General features: G+C 36.5%; 2 protein-coding genes across 8 annotated transcripts; both read left to right on the plus strand.

The window, feature by feature from the left end:
- The first annotated feature begins 6174 nt into the window (after positions 1-6174).
- Positions 6175-10507, plus strand: LOC111483976. The gene is made up of 2 exons (XM_023130376.1): positions 6175-6660; positions 8315-10507. Exons 1-2 carry the CDS (start codon positions 6439-6441, stop codon positions 10277-10279), a joined length of 2187 nt encoding a protein of 728 aa, XP_022986144.1. The 5' UTR covers positions 6175-6438; the 3' UTR covers positions 10280-10507.
- Positions 10508-11494: 987 nt separating this feature from the next.
- LOC111483979 (receptor-like serine/threonine-protein kinase NCRK) lies at positions 11495-18429 on the plus strand. 7 transcript variants are annotated; one of them, XM_023130384.1, is made up of 13 exons: positions 11495-11610; positions 11789-11942; positions 12009-12160; positions 12267-12349; positions 13508-13582; positions 13715-13834; positions 14265-14375; positions 14973-15245; positions 15375-15616; positions 15724-16020; positions 16209-16445; positions 16692-16919; positions 17731-18429. In XM_023130384.1, the coding sequence occupies exons 5-13, from the start codon at positions 13513-13515 to the stop codon at positions 18091-18093; spliced, it is 1941 nt and encodes a 646-aa protein (XP_022986152.1). In that variant the 5' UTR covers positions 11495-11610; positions 11789-11942; positions 12009-12160; positions 12267-12349; positions 13508-13512; the 3' UTR covers positions 18094-18429. The 7 variants fall into 7 exon arrangements, with proteins under 7 accessions (XP_022986152.1, XP_022986153.1, XP_022986150.1 ...); XM_023130385.1 differs by lacking the exon at positions 12267-12349 and having other exon boundaries at positions 12104-12160; XM_023130382.1 differs by lacking the exon at positions 12267-12349 and having other exon boundaries at positions 11496-11610.
- Positions 18430-19091: the final 662 nt, after the last annotated feature.

The following is a 19091-nucleotide window of genomic DNA, read 5'->3' on the forward strand; positions in this document are numbered from 1 at the left end:
GTGGAGTGTATGGTGCACGGTCGAACACATATTTTAAATTACCATTTCACCCCTCTCTTTATCCTAAACTACTCCTATTCCAACTACCCCTTCTAAAATATAAACAATGCTCCCGCATCATTTTGTCGTTTCTTGGGTGAGTTACAAATCATTAAATTCCAGATTAATTGTCTCAAATTAAAATAAAAAATAAAAAACAAATTGATCTAATTTTTACTGCCACGTGAGTAGTATTTTTTTTGCGTGGAGTGGCACGTGCAAAAGGCACCATGAAACAAAAAGATCGTCAATAGAAAAAGATAAAACTTCTAAAATGGCCAACAAAAATGAAAAAGAAAAAGAAAAATAAGGGAAGGTCATGTTTGTAATTTCACACTATACACCCACCTTTCATTTATATTAATAATGTTTATAATGAATAAAGTTATTTAATATCCCAATTTTTTATTAAAAAAAATCGAATGTATATAAAATGAAACTTTATGTTGTAGTAGGTAGGTTGGACGTTGGAGATCATCTAACCTTCGTTCCAAATCTTAATTTATTGATTGGTCTTCACATTATTTCTCCACCTAACCAACTATAGTATAAAGTACAATTAAAATAATATTTTTATTTTACTCACGATTTAATCTAATTCATATATTTTAAGTATTTTTTAAATCTTAATGTTTATTAAACTTCATAAATAGTTATTTTATTATCATTAATGAAAAGCTTTTTTGTAGAAGATTAATTATTAAACATTATTTATAAAAAAAAAATAACAATAATTTACTTAAACATTTGTTGGATGATGAAAGTCCCACATCGGTTAATTTAGGGAATGGTCATGGGTTTATAATGTAAGAATACACTCTCCATTGGTATGAGGCCTTTTGGGAAGCCCAAAGCAAAGCTATGAGAGCTTATGCTCAAAATGGACAATATCATACCATTGTGGAGAGTCGTGTTCGTCTAACAACATTCATTTTATTTTCCTATTTTTTTTTTATTTTTTATTATGTCTCAAAAACTTAATTACTTGTATTTACGTCTTAAATCAATTAGAAAAACCAATCATTCATATGATTTAGAAAGTTTAAATGCTACAATATCTGTCAGCGGTGGATTTGGGTTGTTATTGATAGTATCAAAGGCAAGCACTAGGAAATATGCGAGCAAGGACGTTGAACCCCAAGTGAAGTGGACTGTGAGATCCCACATCAGAACAAAACATTTCTTATAAAAGTGAAATCTCTAATTAGTGTACGCGTTTTAAAAATTTTGAGGGGAGCTTTCGAAGGTAAAATTCGATAAGTACCGACCGTTGTTATATTGATTTTAAAATATACATTTTGTTTATTTAATATATTTTAAAATGAAGCGATAAATTTTAATTAAATGTTTAAAAATAAGTAAATAAATATTAAATTAGCTTGGATTATCTTATTTCTTTATTTTTATTAAATTATATAACAATTATGTAAAAGAAAAATTTAGGGCGTGGTAAGAGCAAAAGGATGTGAGAGAAAACGACGAAGGCAGCACGTGGCCCCTGTTTCCGCCCGTGAATTTAGTTGAAATTAAGTATATCAACGAAAAATAACAATGCTACGGTGGCAGGTGGGCCCAATTTTATAACCCTCCTATTATACGTGTGAAAAAATATTTTTAAAATAATATATATATTTAAAAAAAAAATTGGGCCAATCCACCAAGAAATTATAGGCCCATAATTTGGGCCCATCGTCGTTGTAGATCTTGTGGGCCTCCAATGCAGCCCAAACCCATTTCAAATCCACCTTAGTTTTAGGCCCATTTCATAATCACTTCGTTTTTTATTTTCTTAATTTTAATTTATTATATCTTCAACAATTATTTTAATAGCTTTCATATTTACATATAAAGTTGAAATTGCCTTTGGGAAGACTATTTCCTTATTTGGAATACGACTTGCCAATATTCAATGACATATATTAATATAATATTTGGTTGTTTTCAATAATGAGGATATATTTTTTAAATAAAATAAAATAATATTAAATCAGTGAGTCATATTATCATATTATAAAAACTTCAAATAAGGAATGATTTTAATTATATGGTTACGTACTTTATTGTATAATCAAATATTATATAAATAATTGGTTAAATTAAAATAATTTTGTTGAATATAAGATTTTAGATATTATATAATAGTTACATATTTTGTTTGTTAATAAATAAATAAATAAATAAATAAAGACTTGCAAATGAGAGTCCACTAGAAGTTGGACTCGTGCAAAATATTTTTTTAAGTGAAATACTTTTCAATGGTTGATTTTTAAAATGTAATAATAAATACGTAGAAATATGACCATAACAACCCTAAAATAAATGATATATAGCCGTTTAGAGCTAGGGATGTACGTGAATTGGGTTGTAAAAATGTTTTGAAAATTTAAAATTTTGAGTTGGTTGAGTTTGTGATCCGAGCAACTCGAATAAATTTTACTATCCAACCTAATCTTAGGTTGAGTTTGGTAGGGCTATCGAGATGTTATTTTTTATAATTATTTTTAAAATCATATTTATCTACCGTACATGTTACTTAATAATTAAAATCTCATAAAACTTAAATATCAATTATTTAGAGGCACAACACATGAGATAAGTAGGGTTTGATTCGATTCTAACCTTGTTTGCAAGTTGATCGAGTTGACTCTAAAAAAAATGTCAAACTACGAACTGATAAGTAAGGTTTGATTGGATTCTAAGCCTATTTTCGAGTTGATCGAGTTGACTTGGCAAAAAAAATGTCAAACTACCAACTAATAAGTAGGGTTTGATTGGATTCTAACCCTAACTTCGAGTTGATCGAGTTGACTCTAAAAAAAATGTCAAACTGTAAACTCATAAGTAGGATTTGATTGAATTCTAATCCTAATTTCTACGAGTTGACTCTAAATAAAAGTCAAACTACAAACTGATAAATAAGATTTGATTGGATTCTAACCCTATTTTTGAGTTGATCGAGTTGAATTTGAAAAAAAAATGTCAAACTCAAACTGATAAATAGGGTTTGATTGGATTCTAACCTTATTTTCAAGTTGATCGAGTTGACTCTTAAAAAAAATGTTAAACTGGGAAGTGATAAGTAGAATTTGATTGGATTCTAACCCTAATTTCGAGTTGATCCAGTTGACTCTAAAAAAAATGTCAAACTATAAACTGATAAGTAGGATTTGATTGAATTCTAATCCTAATTTCCAGTGAATCGAGTTGACTCTAAAAAAAAGTCAAACTGCAAACTGATAAATAGGATTTGATTGGATTCTAACCCTATTTTTGAGTTGATCGAGTTGACTCTTAAAAAAAATGTCAAACTGCGAAGTGATAAGTAGAATTTGATTGGATTGTAACCCTATTTTCAAGTTGATCGAGTTAAAATGTCAAACTACGAACTCATAAGTAGGGTTTTATTGGATTCTAACCCTATTTTTAAGTTTGTCCAATTAACTCTCGAAAAAAAAAATCTTAGTTTTAGAGTTTTTATTTTTAAAATGAATATTTATTATTGGATTATTGGTGTTAGGGTCAAAAAAGGACGCTCTGAATCTGTCCATTCCAACCAGCCGAAATCCTTTAACAACGCCACCCAGATTCAACTTGAAATGTTTTCGTCCTTTGAATCACATTTTTTTTAATTATTTTTAAAAATATTTAGTGTCAGCAATTCAACTCCTATTTAAATTTAAATTTAAATTTTAAATTTTATATCTAATAAATCAATTTAAACAACTAATAAAAATGGTGGGAAGTTCGGGTTCGGTGGAATACATATGGTTGTTTAGATTTTTCTTTTATAAGACGTGTTAGTATTAAATTCGTGGAGACTTTATGATTATTATTATTATATGCATATAGCTGTGAGTTGTGGTTGAGATAGACGCATTCGAAACCGGTGGCCTTCTAGTTGTTGTAGGCTAAATGCGTACTTTTTCCATCCATAAATCTTATACTACTATTTCAGTATGGATATTTTTTGCATTTATTACCTGTCGTATTAAAAATTGTGTTATAAATGACGTGGGGTTCTATCCGTGTTACAAATTATTTGTATATCTTAACATTGTTTAATTAATTTATACTTTTATTTAAAAATTATAGGTTTGAATCTCTATAACTGTACGAAGAAAAAATGAAACGTCTGACTTGAAGCCCTCTAACGTCTGACACGAGAGAAGTTACCTACAATAATGTAACAACCTACTAGTAGATATTGTCTGCTATTAGAGAGTCGTTATCTTCTCCAACCAATGTGAGATCTCATAATCCACCCTCTTAGAGGCCAACGTTCTCGTTGGTATATTGTAACACTTTGACCTATAGGTATCGATGAACTTTGCTTGTATAAGTTTTTATGCTTTTGTTTTTAAGGCAAACATGTTAAAATATCTATCACTAGTCCAATAGGGTCAAACTAAATAATTGTATGAGCTGATTTTCAATGAAAAAGATAATATATCGATGTATTTTAGGAATAAATGGTTTAATCTCAACTACAAATACAACTCACCTTATTAAGTTTTTCATCGTCATAACTAAAACAAAGTGTAATAGTTGCTACATTCTGAAGACATAGATAGACCGTTCTTCGAACACGTAAAAATATATTTGTGGGGGTAAGTTGAAACCCATTAAAAAGAAAGAAATAGAGAGAAATGTGATACAATGGGTTATATAAGAGGGTTCATTTGACTAAGGGGGCACCAAAATGGCACCAATTATTCTCCACTTCTTTATTATCTGTGTATCTGTTACGCCGACAATGGGCGAGAAAATGAGGGTGAAATGGCATCACCCACTTCGCCAAATTGGTAGCCACCAAACTTCCCATGCATATCATATCCAACATGTTGTCCACCAAAGTGTATACCCCAAACATGTAAAGTTAATACCCCTTTTTGAATCTGTGTATTTGGAGGCTTCCAGGTATAATAAACAATAGTGCTTCCAGTTATACACACAAATGCGTTCTAAGTTCAGTGCATGAATCAACCAAAAAGTGGGTCTGCTGCTTCCCCAAGTCATAACTCCCTCGGCAGCCTACACATTTTTTCTTCCTACCTTTTTTCCCTTCAACCGTTTGCTCCATCGGTAATTGGCCCTTTGCCTTGAAGTGGTTAGCTAAGACTGGATGGCCGCTCGATACAATTTTGACCGCTTTTAAAATCGAATAGAATGGAATAGGGGACGAAGTCAAAGACCACTTCCTCTACTGCTTCTCGATAGGATTCAATATAGGAGAACGGAAGGGGAGTTATACTTACAAGAGAAATGTAATGGCCCAAACGCACACACCTATAGGATACTGTCCTCTTTAGGTTTCTTCTTTCAGACTTTCTCTTGAGGTTTTTAAAACGCGTATATTAAGGAGAAGTTTTCACACCCTTTTAAATAATAGTTCTAAGATATTGTCCTCTTTTGGCTTTCCTTTTCGAACTTTCTTCAAGACTTTAAAACGCGTCTACTACGAGAAGGTTTCCACACCCTTATAAATGGTGGTTTGTTCTCCTTTCTAACCCATGTGGAACATCACAATCCACTCCTTTTTAGGGCCCAACGTGTTCGCTAGCACTCGTTGCTCTTCTCCATTGATATGGGATCTCACAAGAAAACTGACCCGAAACAAAAGCTACATTTTTCTTTCACGAGGGCTAATCTCTTTAGCACACTCGAAAGGGATTGAGTTGACACGGTGGATCCTAACAGTCCCGGAGAGTTCTCTTGCAGAAATTCCAATAGAGACAGAAAAATTAGAGTGGAGGCAAAAGTCTTGTAATTTTTTAGTATCGAGATGAGAGATTTCGAGACGTACGTTAAATTGTTCGGGCAAGATTATATATAATTTTATAATAATTATTTAAAAAAGCAAACAATTTTGTCTTTATGGAATTAATTACACCTACATTATTTATTATGGTATAAATTTAAAATTTATTAATAAAAATCAAATACGACCTTTGAAATTTATAAACTTAATTCAAACAAATAAAAATGGTAAAATCATAAAAAAAAAAAATGGCAATTAAGGAAAATAAAAGAAAGGGAGAGGGGCATAATGGGAAATTAAAGAACATTTCAATTGTTATTGAGCAGTTATAATAGGAATATAATTGAGGGCTGAGGCAACAAGAATAGTAAGATTAGGCAAGAAAACTAAGAACTGAAGCAAGAAGCGAGCCAAAAAGGCTGCTCTTCCCTCTCTTAAAAGTCAGAGTACCCATTTCTCATTCAATCCTTCCCTCCCCAACTCCCTCTCTTCCTCCGCCATTATTGCTTCCATCACCCTTCTTCTTCCTTTTCCCCTTTGCTTTTGTAGCCCACGAGACGCTTTCTAGCCACCCTATTCCTTTTACTTCACATGTATTTCTGTTTCTACGGCTTAGCATCTCTCTGAAACGCTAGCGCGCAATGGCCACAAGCAAATGGAAGAAGGTGAAAATGGCTCTTGGAAATGGTATGTGTCTTCATGTTCCTCGTGTTGCTGGGGATTCGATGCCGTCGAATTCGCTTGCCCCCAGATCCTCTGAATCTGTTTCTCCAATGGGTCGGAGTTCAAATTGCCGCCAATCCACGCCAACCCATTCGTTGGCTAGTCCCCGCGTTTCCAAAACTGGCTCAAGATCTTCTAAGGTCTCTCTCTTTCTCATTTGCTATTTCAATTTGATTTCCCTGTTTTGTGTGTTCTGGGTTCATTAATCTGCTTGTTTTTATTTATTTATTTATTTATTGAATCTCTACTATTGGGTTCGTAGTGATCGTTTCAATTACTAGATTAAAAGTAAATTTACAACGTGTTTCTGTGATTCTGATTAGATAATGATTTTGTTTTCAACACTGCCATAATGTTTCAACTCTCGATGGAAGAAGGGTATCGGTGTTTTCTGGTCTTATCCCTTTTAAATATTTTACCCTCTTTTGTAATTCGTGTGGGGTACAGTGTTCCTGCAGTGATTGGATTTATTAGAACTTGATTTTGATTTGTCAAGAAGGCTATTTCTTGTCGGGTTCTGTTTCTGACTGTTTATGTTATGATCTTTTCTTTCTTTCTTTCGCTATCTTTTAACGTTTGATCAAGTGGGGGTGTGGTTGGTGGGGCTGTTCTTAGATGCAAGAACCTTTGATCATTTGATAAACTTAAAAAGTACTATGTTGAATTCTCTCTCTCATGAAAAGGGAAAAAGTAAGATTTGATTGATGATAATATTTTGGATTCAGCGATTCCCTCCATGGAAGTGCTTTTGTTGTTGGTGAGCCCAATGCTTCCCCTTTTCATGGCGTGTTTTTAGAGAACCCATTTGACCATTGTTGATTTTGAGATTTTCTGTGGTCAGCTTAGCTAATTGTTAAGTGACAATTGGTCTAAGAAAGAGGGGGAAAAGAGAAGTTGTGGGGATGGGGAAGGGATTGGAAAAGGAAAACAAACTTCATCGGAAAACACAAACAACTCATGATTTCCTGTTTTAAAAATGTCATATTGTTTCTCCATCTTTCTTTTGGAAAGATCGGAACGGTAGCACTATGAGATTCCACATCGATTTGAGAAGAGAACGAAACATTCCTTATAAGGGTGTGGAAACCTCTCCCTAGTAGACGCATTTTAAAATTGTGAGGTTGATGACGATATTTAACGGACCAAAACGGACAATATCTATTAGTGGTGGACTTAAGTTGTTACAAATGGTATTAGAGCCAGACACTGAGTAGCGTGCTAGCGAGGACTCTGGGCTCTCAAGGGGGTGGATTTTGAGATCCCATAGTGGTTGGAGAGGAGAACGAAACATTCTATATAAGGGTGTGAAAACCTCTCCCTAATAGACGTGTTTTAAAATTGTGAGGCTGGCGATGACACGTAATAGGCCAAAGCAGACAATATCTGCTAGCGGTGGACTTGAGCTATTACAAATAGCATCAGAGTCAGACATCGAGCGGTGTGCCAGCGAGAACGCTAGGTCCCCAAGGAGGGTGGATTGTGAGACCCCACATTGGTTGGAGAGAGGAACAAAGCACCCTTTATAAGGGTGTGGAAACCTCTCCTTAACTGACATGTTTTAAACCCGTAAGACTGACGATGATACGTAACGGGCCAAAGCGGATGATATCTACTAGTGGTGGACTTGAGCTCTTACATGTAAAGTATTAAGCTTTAATGACTCATGGAAAAAGTGATCATATTATGAAGTATTTCTGTGTTAGTTATGGAAACTATTTGAATCTGGAATTGCTCATTTGATATAATATTCATTTAGATTCTTTCTCATCAATGCATCTTTGTTCTAAATCATAGAGGACCTGTGCAATATGCTTGACCACCATGAAAGCAGGGAATGGGGCTGCTATCTTCACTGCAGAGTGCGCTCACTCTTTCCACTTCCAATGCATTACCTCAAATGTAAAGCATGGGAACCAAGTTTGCCCCATTTGCAGAGCGAAGTGGAAAGAAATCCCTTTCCAGAATACCAATTCTGATTGTTCTAGGCCGAGAACCAACTCGGTTGGGTTCTCCCCAGACGATCCATGGATGACCATTGTTCAACGGATGCCTCCTCCTCGCACCAATACAACTAGGCAGATCGCCTCGCTTTTTCATGCCCCTGAGCCAGCATCTTATGATGATGATGAAGTTTTGGATCTACAACCTCATGCCACCGAGAGAAACACATTAAATGATGCTGCCAGTGTTCATGGCTGCACTGATAAATTAGAGGTCAAAACGTACCCAGAAGTTTCAGCTGTTCCAAGATCAGTTTCTCATGACCACTTCTCTGTGCTAGTCCATGTCAAGGCTCCTCTCTCCATTGCAACACAGAATAACTCCAGAATCCAGGCTGCATTGCCTTCGTTGAATCAACCTTCTCGTGCACCGGTTGACCTTGTAACGGTGCTTGATGTTAGCGGCAGTATGGCAGGTACTAAGCTTGGCCTGCTCAAACGTGCTATGGGGTTTGTGATCCAGAATCTTGGCCCTTCCGATCGACTTTCTGTCATATCATTCTCCTCGACCGCTCGTCGCCTTTTCCCGCTTTGTCGAATGACTGACTCTGGACGACAGCAGGCATTGCAGGCTGTTAATGCTCTAACATCAAATGGTGGGACAAACATTGCTGAAGGCTTGAGGAAAGGTGCCAAGGTGTTGGTAGACCGCAAGTTGAAGAACCCTGTTGCTAGTATTATACTGCTGTCTGATGGACAGGATACGTATACTTTTAATGGTCCTAGCAGTGCTCGTCCTCAAATAGGTTATCAGTCCCTCCTCCCGGTTTCAATCGATTGCAATAACCAATCTGAAATGCAGCAGATTCCGGTGCATACGTTCGGGTTCGGCGCTGACCACGACGCTGTGACGATGCACACGATATCTGATGCATCTGGTGGCACATTTTCGTTCATAGAAACCGAAATCACGATCCAGGATGCATTCGCTCAGTGCATTGGTGGCCTCTTGAGCGTGGTGGTGCAGGATTTGCAAGTGGAAGTTAGATGCATTCACCCAAGTCTGCAGCTTGGTTCAATAAAAGCAGGAAGCTACCAAGCCAGCATCACAGAACGTGCAAGATTAGGCTCCATATACTTCGGAGACTTGTATGCTGAAGAAGAAAGGGACTTTCTGGTGACACTCAACATTCCAGTTCATGAGTTCGGAGGGGACATGCCATTGCTAAAAGTTAAAAGCGTTTACAAGCACCCCATTACCAAGGAGACAATCACTTTGGCTGGTGAAAGCGAGGTTCAAATACAGAGGCCAGACAGAGTAGTAGGCGAACAAGTAGTGTCATTGGAAGTAGACAGGCAACGAAATAGATTTCGAGCGGCAGAGGCGATGTCGGAAGCCCGAGTTGCTGCTGAGCGAGGTGATTTATCCGGTGCAGTGTCTATGTTGGACAATTGTAACAGAATGGTGTCTGAATCAGCATCTGCTCGAGCTGGTGACCAATTATGTGCCTCTCTTTGCGCTGAACTGAAGGAAATGCAAGACAGAATGGCGAGTCGCCGTATCTACGAGGCGTCTGGAAGAGCTTACGTGCTGTCAGGATTGAGCTCGCATTCATGGCAAAGAGCAACCGCAAGAGGGAATTCAGTAGACATGGGAAGCGCAGTGCAGAGTTATCAAACGCCATCAATGATGGATATGGTGTCTCGTTCTCAGACACTGATATTAGGGGCGCCTCCGTCTCAAAGAACGCTTCGTCCCGCTCATTCCTTCCCAGTCAGATCACCACAGCCACTGCCGTCGCCGCCGCCGCCGGGGTAACATGTAGTGGCTGATAAGCAGAAGCTGTGTTGAAGCTCAAATGGCCCTGCAATTCCAATGGTTGATTGATCTGTTCTTCATGGTTCTAAGTAGATTACTATTATTTGATTTATTTGATTTGATTTGATAGAACCCTTTTGATTCACATGGGCGGGGAATGTTATTTGGCTCTGAAAAGAAAGCGAAAGCCATGGCAGGGTGACGCTGCGTTACAGGAGCCTTCCTATACAAAAGTGTGCAGTATATAGCTACCTTACATCGATGTTGGCCCCGTTTGATGCCTGGGGGTGGGGGCTGCTTTTGTATATAAATATTATATATATATATATATATATTCTGTAATATGGTTCGAATTATTAAGAAATTTGTGGCGCCCCCCAAGTAAAATTATTATTTTGTGACAGCCCCTCGTTACATTTGTCTGACTCGTTACCATTCTCTTCTCTTTAAATGTGATTTAACAACAATTTAAATGGTTAAAATCAATCGATAATAAAAATTCAATCTAAAATTTACCGATATAATTATCATATCATTTACTCGTTATGTTTTTGTCAGTCTAAAACAAATTTAAAGTTTAAAGTAAAATGGTTTTTTTTAAATTTAAATATAAAATTAAATCTTATTATAAAGTTAAAGATGATTATAATTTAGCATTTTCTTTCTCTTTTTATTCTTTTTCTTTATATTTTTCCTTCCTTTTTCTTTTTCTTTTTCTTTTTTTTTTTCCTTCCTCTCTCCAATTTCGTAAAGCAAGTCTATTCCTATTATTGTCGGCTAAACTAATATTAAATATATATTTCTAAAAATGCAATTTATGGAAAATTTATGAGATTAAAATAAAATAGAATTAAATATTTTTAGTCATAAAGTTGGGTGCGGTACACAATTAAATCATTTACTTTAATGATAGTAAGGATTTTATTTATTAAAAAAATGATTCTAATTAATTAGTTAAATATAAATATATTCAATATAAAATTATTTTCTTAAATAAATAAATAAATAAATAAAGCAAATTTATAATATATATATGTATATGATTATTTACCCAATCGAAGCCGCCTCGAGTTTCTAACAAATGTGAATAGGCCCGTTCTGCCACGTGACATCTAGCCGACGAATCTGGGGACCACCATAGCATATATAAATAAAAAAAATCGAAAAAAATAAATAGAAAAGAAAAGAAAAGAAACAGGCCCCACATTATATTTCAGACCCCTTCATTGGCTTCCGCTCCTCCTGTTGGCGCCTCCTTTCGATTTTCTCTCAAACTCTCAGAGGCTCTCCCGCTTCCTCACTCTCGGACGTCCGAGGCTTCTTTGTATCAAGTAATTCTCCTTCGATCTTATTTACTCTGATTTTAGTTTATTGTATTCCGATTCGAACCTTCCATCTTGTTTTTGTAATGCGCTTCAAATGAAATTTCCTTTGTCAAGTGATCGCTGTCTTCTTCATTGATTCTCGTTTTGTTTCTCTAACGTTCCTGTAATTTTGGTATTCCTGTAGCTTGATTGCAGAAGTGGAACCTTGTAATAAGTTTATTACCGAAGATCATAGAGCTTCTTCTTGGTGGGTATTATGGCTTCCTCAGGAGCAATAGCATACTCCGGCTTATAGTTTAGAGCTACGCAATCTTAGGCAGAGTCTATTAATTTGCTTGGTAAGCAGAAACTTTACTGTTTGTCGATCTGGAATGGGGCTTATATGATTTCTGTTCACGACGCAGCTTCACTTGACCGTTACTTGGCTAGATGAAGCTGGATTCTCCTTCTTGAGCCATACTTTGGCGCTATCTAAACGTCCATTGTTTGTACGCACCAGATTATTCTGATCAGAAGCGAGGGTCCACAATTTGGCGGTCTACATAGCCGACACAAGGTTGGTGGGGATGTGGGACTCATTATCGGGTCCCCTTGAAATTCGAGGCTATGATTTATTTATTTTTCTCTTCAATTATGTTTTCACCTTTTTTTTTTTCTTTTAGTTCTGGGATAAACGTTGAAACTCGACTTTATATTTCGCTTTGCAAACTCCTCCAATTTTTGCATGTCTTCGAAGCCAAGTTTGGTAATCTACAGCCGTTGTTCATTTGGCTCCTGTTTTTTTCCCTTTTAAAGATGGGTTTTATCCGTTGGTAGAGATGGTGTTTTCGAAAAAGTAGAATATAAACAATGTCAGAAGGTAAGACAGTATGAGAGTAGTAACTTGTTATTTGTTGTATGTTGAGCAGTCCCTTTCGGATTCGCAGATGGGTCACTTTCTGAGTGGTAGTCGATGGGTTCTGTTCTGTTTTCAGCCTGATTCCCATTCAGAATATATCCGAACCATTAGCGGTCTCTGTCCACCACAATTCCTTTTCTGTCATGTACCTTTTCTTCCTTGCCAGTTTTTCTCTTCATCTTCCACCCATTTTTTTTTTTTTTTTTTTTTTTTTTTTGTAAATTGTAGTTGGCGTGCCCAATCCACTGTTTTTATTATCTGGGTATGTCTCATTTTTCTTACTTTTCTTAATGTGGTATTAATGCTTGAATTGGAGCTTAAATTATCGATCATAAGCTCTTCCATACTCGTGGGTGCTCAATTAGCTTTGTTATTTGATTAGACCAGTGAAGATTGTCTGTTTCTGGTTAAATGCTTAATTCTTTCCTTACTTGGGTTGTTCTGAACGATCTCAATAAAGCAGGTACATTATTGCGAAGATTTAAAGATAGGTAGTTGTCTTAAATGTTTCCCTTGTTTTTATCAAACTTTAAATGTTCTGTTGGGGGGATTAATGATGGAGGGGGCCATCAGTTACGGGCGGTTCATATGCCTGGCTGGGTGTCCTAGTTTTTGACGTGACTTGAATTGGAAGTTAAAACAATTTTGTTTCCTGGTTCCACATGTTCTGTAATCAGACATTTATGTGTACTTAAGTAAGATTTTGGGGGTTACTTTCCGGTTTGGTTTATCTGAATAAATGTTTAAACAGTTAGTAGTCACCGTGGGTTTTCATAAATCATTGTAAAATTATGTTTGGAAAATAAAAAATTCAATACAATCTTACTTTTCTCATATATATCATGCTTAAATATACAGTGTGTTCGTTTAAATGTCTGGAAAATTTTAACTGTTTGTTGATCAACTCATGAGCTAGTCAAATTCTAACCTGCTATTGTATTTTTTCTTAAATTATCTATTTTTCCCAAATTATATTTACCAGTATTGTTTTCTTCTTTAACTCAGATACAATGAAGCGCGAAGTGGCAACCACCATTATCTCTTTAATAAGCTTTATCTTGATGCAACAAGCCTTTTGTGGTCAGTATATCCGGAGCAATATATTTTACTAAACTTTGCCTCTTATGTGTTGGTCCATGTTTCATTAATTTTTGGGTTAAACTTCCTCGTAGATACTCTCAGGCTTACTCTATGTTTATGTTTTGGTGTCAGCTGACACTTACGATACGTCCACCCCTGGCAACTGGACGTGTAGATGTTTTTCTCCATACCAAGAAAATCAGAAATTAACACTTGGTGCAAACTGTTCTACATCTTGTTCATGTACGCAAGGTACAACCAGCATCCTTAAATGTTCTAGTCATCCTGAATACTTGAAATATCATCATTTGTTGCTATAACAATGTTGAAAAAGCTATGACCTCTTTGGACTTCTTTTAAGGTTGAGCATCATCTGAATTCTCCTCATTCTGTCAATCAGCATATCATCTTTAGTATTGCCTTGTTTATATTGAAACTTAGTTTTTAGCATCACATCATCCAAAAACATTGGTGGAAAGTATTTACTATTTTTACAATGATGCAGTTACATTTGAGATTATAAAGATTGTATATGCATCAGATATTCTTTCAGAAGCTCTGCACGAGAAATAAGATGGTCGCAGTCATTCATATATGAATTTTCTTTTCATTTTTGCTTTGGTTTTTGGGAGTGCATTATTGAGTTACGTGACATACTAATTACATTAGCCCCTTAATTTAGATGTTGGGGTAATTGGAATGTGGACATGCATATGTGTAACCGATGGCTTCCCAAAAGTTGCAGCCAATCCCCGTGATTCTGACTGTTTTACCTCCTGCAACTGCTCTTCTGGTACGCATCAATCTCTCACTTCGTTGTTGATTATTTTTAGTGCCTGTTTATCTCAGTAGTTTGTCTTCTTGTGTCATTGATTCACCAATAAAGAGTAGAGCCAATTTCAGAAATGTCAATTAAGCATGATTTTATATGAATGGGTATAAACTATTTTTCTTAATTGATATATATAGCAAAAATCGTTTAATAATGTTCCGCAGTTATTGAATTCTATTTAGATTGTTGTCAGGAATTCTTTTAATTATTGAATTCTATTTGCTAAAATGCCTTCAATGATTTAACATGACTTACTGATTTTTCTTATACTGCTTTAGGTACTTGCTTGTGCGTCCACCACAATTTTGTGGTTGTTGATTGTTTATTGTTTAATTATGAAATTTGGCAGCTATTTAAGCTTCTCAAAAGCTGTGGATTTGAATGTGAATTTGTTATGTTTTATCCTGGTCTGTTCCACTATTTCTATGCTGGATCTGAATGTTAAATTCGCTTTTACATTTGAGTGGCATGTGGGTAATGTAAATGACTATGAAGTTCTATTACTGATAAAGACATGCTAAATCTTCCTTGGATAACATTTTCATTGCTTCTTTACAGGACTGCCTCCGGAGTCACCATCTTCTAAAAGGCATATTTCGAGCAATGTGGTTGTGATTATTCTCTCACTATGTGTAATAATCATAACATTAGCATTCTTCATCTTAGTGGTTTGCTATCTTTGTCGAAGGGACAAGTGCCGTGCTCAAACTCCAATATTTTCGTTAGAAAAGCTAATGAGCTACAACAGCTTGACCAACTTAATTAGTCACAAGAGTTCTTCACCACCAGATAGTAAGGTTATGATGGGTTCCCCTGTGAATAACATCAAAGGTGTGCTAGTTTTACTGGGCTTTTCAATTTTTTTTTGAGTTTGCATCTATGGATTCCTTCTTGAGCATATCGAAGTTGCAATCATATGCCTAAGATTGTTACTTAGCTGATAGGCTTATCATTTTACAGGATGCTTTTTCATGAACCAATGCTTGTTGAGGACAAAATCTAGGAGTCTGTGTGGGATAATCATCCAATTCTCATACTCGGAGTTGGAAAATGCCACAAATAAGTTTTCAAGCTCCCATCTTGTTGGACGTGGAGGAAGTAGTTTTGTTTATCGTGGTGAGTTGAAGGACAGTAGAACAGTGGCAGTAAAGCGGCTCAATATTCAAGGAGGACCGGATGTGGACTACTTGTTCTTAACAGAAGTATGAGCTCCACCGATTCCTTTATAATCACTTGACACATTTTTTCCTTGTATCTTTAGCAGAATAATATTCTTATCTTATATATTCTTCCATATTTTACCGTTCAGATTCAATTGTTATCAAGGCTTCATCATTGTCACGTGGTGCCTCTACTTGGTTATTGCACAGAATCAAGGGGGAAACATACTGAAAGGCTTTTGGTATATGAATACATGCCAAAGGGTAATTTAAGAGACTGTTTGGATGCAGCTTCAGGGGAAAAACTGGATTGGAGTACTCGTGTTACAATTGCTTTAGGAGCTGCAAGAGGCTTGGAGTATCTTCATGAAGCAGCTGCTCCCAGAATTTTGCATAGGGATGTCAAGTCAACAAATATTCTTTTGGATAAAGATTGGAGAGCAAAAGTAAGCTGTAATTACATTCCATAACATGAACTGCCTGCCTTTTGATGATAAGATATGCTGTTGTTACAACTTAATTCTCATAACCAATTTGATCTGTAGATTTATATATTTTGGTTGAAGCTTGTAAGTATTACTTATATTTTTCAGTTCAAAATAAGTAATCCAAATTTTCTCATATGCATGTACAGATAACAGACCTTGGTATGGCCACAAGGTTAAGAGGTGATGATCTTCCTAGCTGTTCCAGTTCTCCTGCAAGAATGCAGGGGACTTTTGGGTATTTTGCACCGGAGTATGCAATTGTTGGAAAAGCCTCTTTGAAGTCAGATGTCTTTAGTTTTGGAGTAGTTCTTCTCGAGCTTATAACGGGTCAGCATCCCATCCATAAATCAGCAAGCAAAGGAGAGGAAAGCCTTGCAATCTGGGTATAATAAACTCTATCATTTTGCTAACTCTAAAAAATCATATGACTCTCATCAGTAACTGATCCCCAACTTCTGAAAGTTTTGTTCATTACTGGTATATCTGATTGATAACAAGATTGGCTTTCTTAAGTATGCAGTTCAATCATCGTTTACCTATTACTCCGGAAAGAAATATTTGTATGCTTGATAGGTTACCTTGGAATCAGTTACTAATGCAGATCAGAATACTTTTTTATCCTTTCCTAGGCTGCGCCCCGATTGCAAAATAGTAGGCGAGTCATTACCGAGTTGCCTGATCCGCATTTAGATGGACTGTTCCCGGAGGAAGAGATGCAAATAATGGCTTATTTAGCAAAAGAGTGCTTGCTGTTGGACCCTGATGCTAGACCCACCATGACTGAAGTTGTTCAAGTACTTTCAAACATAGCTCCAGAAAAATCAAGAAGGAATAACATTTCTGCAAACGTTTTTCAGGTAAGTCATGTTAGTATCTTTGACTTTGCATCGATTATTGTTTCTTTTGTTGACGGGTACTGATTGCTTGTGCCGCTATAACTCTCTGTCGCGGGAATTTATGAACCATCTGGACATATTAAGTTGGCCATTCTTTAATTGCTAACAGTTATAAACCTTTTCCACACCTTATAAATAATGTTTCGTTCTCCTGTTGAGATCTCACAATTCACCCCCTTTCTAGGCCTAGTGTTCTCATTGGCACTCTTTCCCTCCCACATTCTCCCCCAATCAATGTGAGACCCCCCAGTCCACATACACCCCTTTGGGGTTCAGCGTCCTTGCTGGCACACCACCTCGTGTCCACCTCCCTTCAGGTTTAGTCTCCTTACTGGCAAATCGCCCGATATCTGGCTTTGATACCATTTGTAATGGCCCAAGCCCACTGCTAGCAGATATTTTCCTCTCTGGGCTTTCCCTTTCGGGCTTCCCCTCAAAGTTTTAAGACGTGTCTGCTAGAGAGAGGTTGCCACACCCTTGCAAAGAATGCTTCGTTCCCCTGGGATCTCACACTTGCAAACTTAACATCTAGCTTAGTCTTTGGATGAGATGAAGTTTGAGCATAATGGAGCATGTCCAATGGCTTCTAAGTTTGTCTTTTAGATGTCCTACCCATTAAAACAGTTTAATCTTTTGTATGACTTTTTGTTGTGTTTAATCAGAAGGCTTCTATTATTGATGGGCAACTCTGTAATGCAACAAGGATTTTACCTGTTCCTTACACATCAGTTGAGTGTTTGACTTTTTTTCTTTTGTTGTTTGATATATACAGGGGAGGTTGTCAGCCTGTTGTGAGGAAAGTGTACGAGACAATGTAAGGGACGAAACGAATCCTATAGGGAAACAAGTCCATACAGAGGTGACTCCCATTGATGACATGACGACAAGGCAAGCTTCATCCCGCAAATGGCTCGATCGCCATTCATTACCATTGGATATTGATCGTTCACTTTGTGCTGGCAACTATGGCAACCAAGATGTTGTTTCTTTCGAGTGCATCGAAAGACCTGTACCCCCCTCGACTTCTGAGGGCAATAATCTCCAAGTCCAAGCCTCGGATGATGAAACAGTAGACTTGACTGAGCCTTGGCTCGAGTCATTCTGCATTGTGAATGTTAATAAATCTCCCTCATAAGAGACAGTCTAAAGCTAGTGAGTGGATCATGTTAAAAGAGGATCAGAGTCTCACATCTCACAGTTTTCTTTAGTACTTTCTCAAAATAGACCCCACAGAATGACCATAGGCTCACATCCCAAATTTGTTCCTCGGCTTACCCCTTCAACCTGCATTAAAAACAAGAGGAAAGGGAAAAACTGGGTGGTGCTTTGTAACAGCCGTGTCTTCTACCGCTGTATCATATATAGTGTTTTGATCATGTACAGTGATGGTTAGGCCAAATCTATATAGAAATTCGTGTCCAAGCTTGTTTCTGTTTCTGACATCTGCCAGATAAAAATGGTTTATATTCATTTAGTTCTGTAATTTTTGCTTCTCGAAAGTAAGAACGCAAGAAAAAGAAAGTTTAAATTCTCATCGGAGGTTTAGTTCATCTTCATCTTAATCTTAATTATGGATAGCAAGTTTATATGTAAGCCATTTGTGCCTTTTTCCGAAGTTCGGAGAATCTTTTAGACCAAATCAAATTTGGGTCAATTAGATAAGCAATTCGGATAAAATTCACCACACAACTTAATCCAAAACTCTATTTTTGAATTGGGTTGTAGTGTAACTCTATTTTTTTGGTTGGTCAGCATACTAGTAAATATTATTCTAAGTACGAAATGAGCCACTTTGAATAGGTTCATTGCTCCGACCCAAAATATGATTAATCCGGCATGGGCTACATGAGCCATCAGTAGTTTACCATATAAATTGATAAGTCCGGCATTCCCAGCCCACCAAGCGAAACAGGTGGCTTCTTGGTCATGACCAGCTAAAGTTAAAGTTCCATTAAAGAGCATTTTCACGGAGTAGAACCTCCTCACCGGGGGCCGTTATACTAAGTGCTAAAGCATGAGTGTTTTATATCCATTGAACAAACACACGGGGTGTAACTATATAGTGGTATCGAAAAACATATCTTGGGATGCCCTAAATGAATATACAAACAAAAACTTTGAAAGCCTAAAAAT

The sequence above is a fragment of the Cucurbita maxima genome, unplaced genomic scaffold (assembly GCF_002738345.1).
Source record: "Cucurbita maxima cultivar Rimu unplaced genomic scaffold, Cmax_1.0 Cma_Scf00009, whole genome shotgun sequence".
NCBI classification, from domain to species: domain Eukaryota; kingdom Viridiplantae; phylum Streptophyta; class Magnoliopsida; order Cucurbitales; family Cucurbitaceae; genus Cucurbita; species Cucurbita maxima.

Excerpts from the sequence above, each read along its gene's own strand:
- LOC111483976 (XM_023130376.1), top strand. The coding sequence starts at position 6,439 with ATGGCCACAAGCAAATGGAAGAAGGTGAAAATGGCTCTTGGAAATGGT. Across the intron at positions 6,661-8,314 it reads CTGGCTCAAGATCTTCTAAG|AGGACCTGTGCAATATGCTT; the intron begins GTCTCTCTCTTT and ends TCTAAATCATAG.
- LOC111483979 (XM_023130379.1), top strand. The coding sequence starts at position 12,914 with ATGCTTAATTCTTTCCTTACTTGGGTTGTTCTGAACGATCTCAATAAA. Across the intron at positions 15,617-15,723 it reads ACTACTTGTTCTTAACAGAA|ATTCAATTGTTATCAAGGCT; the intron begins GTATGAGCTCCA and ends TTTACCGTTCAG. Across the intron at positions 16,920-17,730 it reads TTTCTGCAAACGTTTTTCAG|GGGAGGTTGTCAGCCTGTTG; the intron begins GTAAGTCATGTT and ends TGATATATACAG.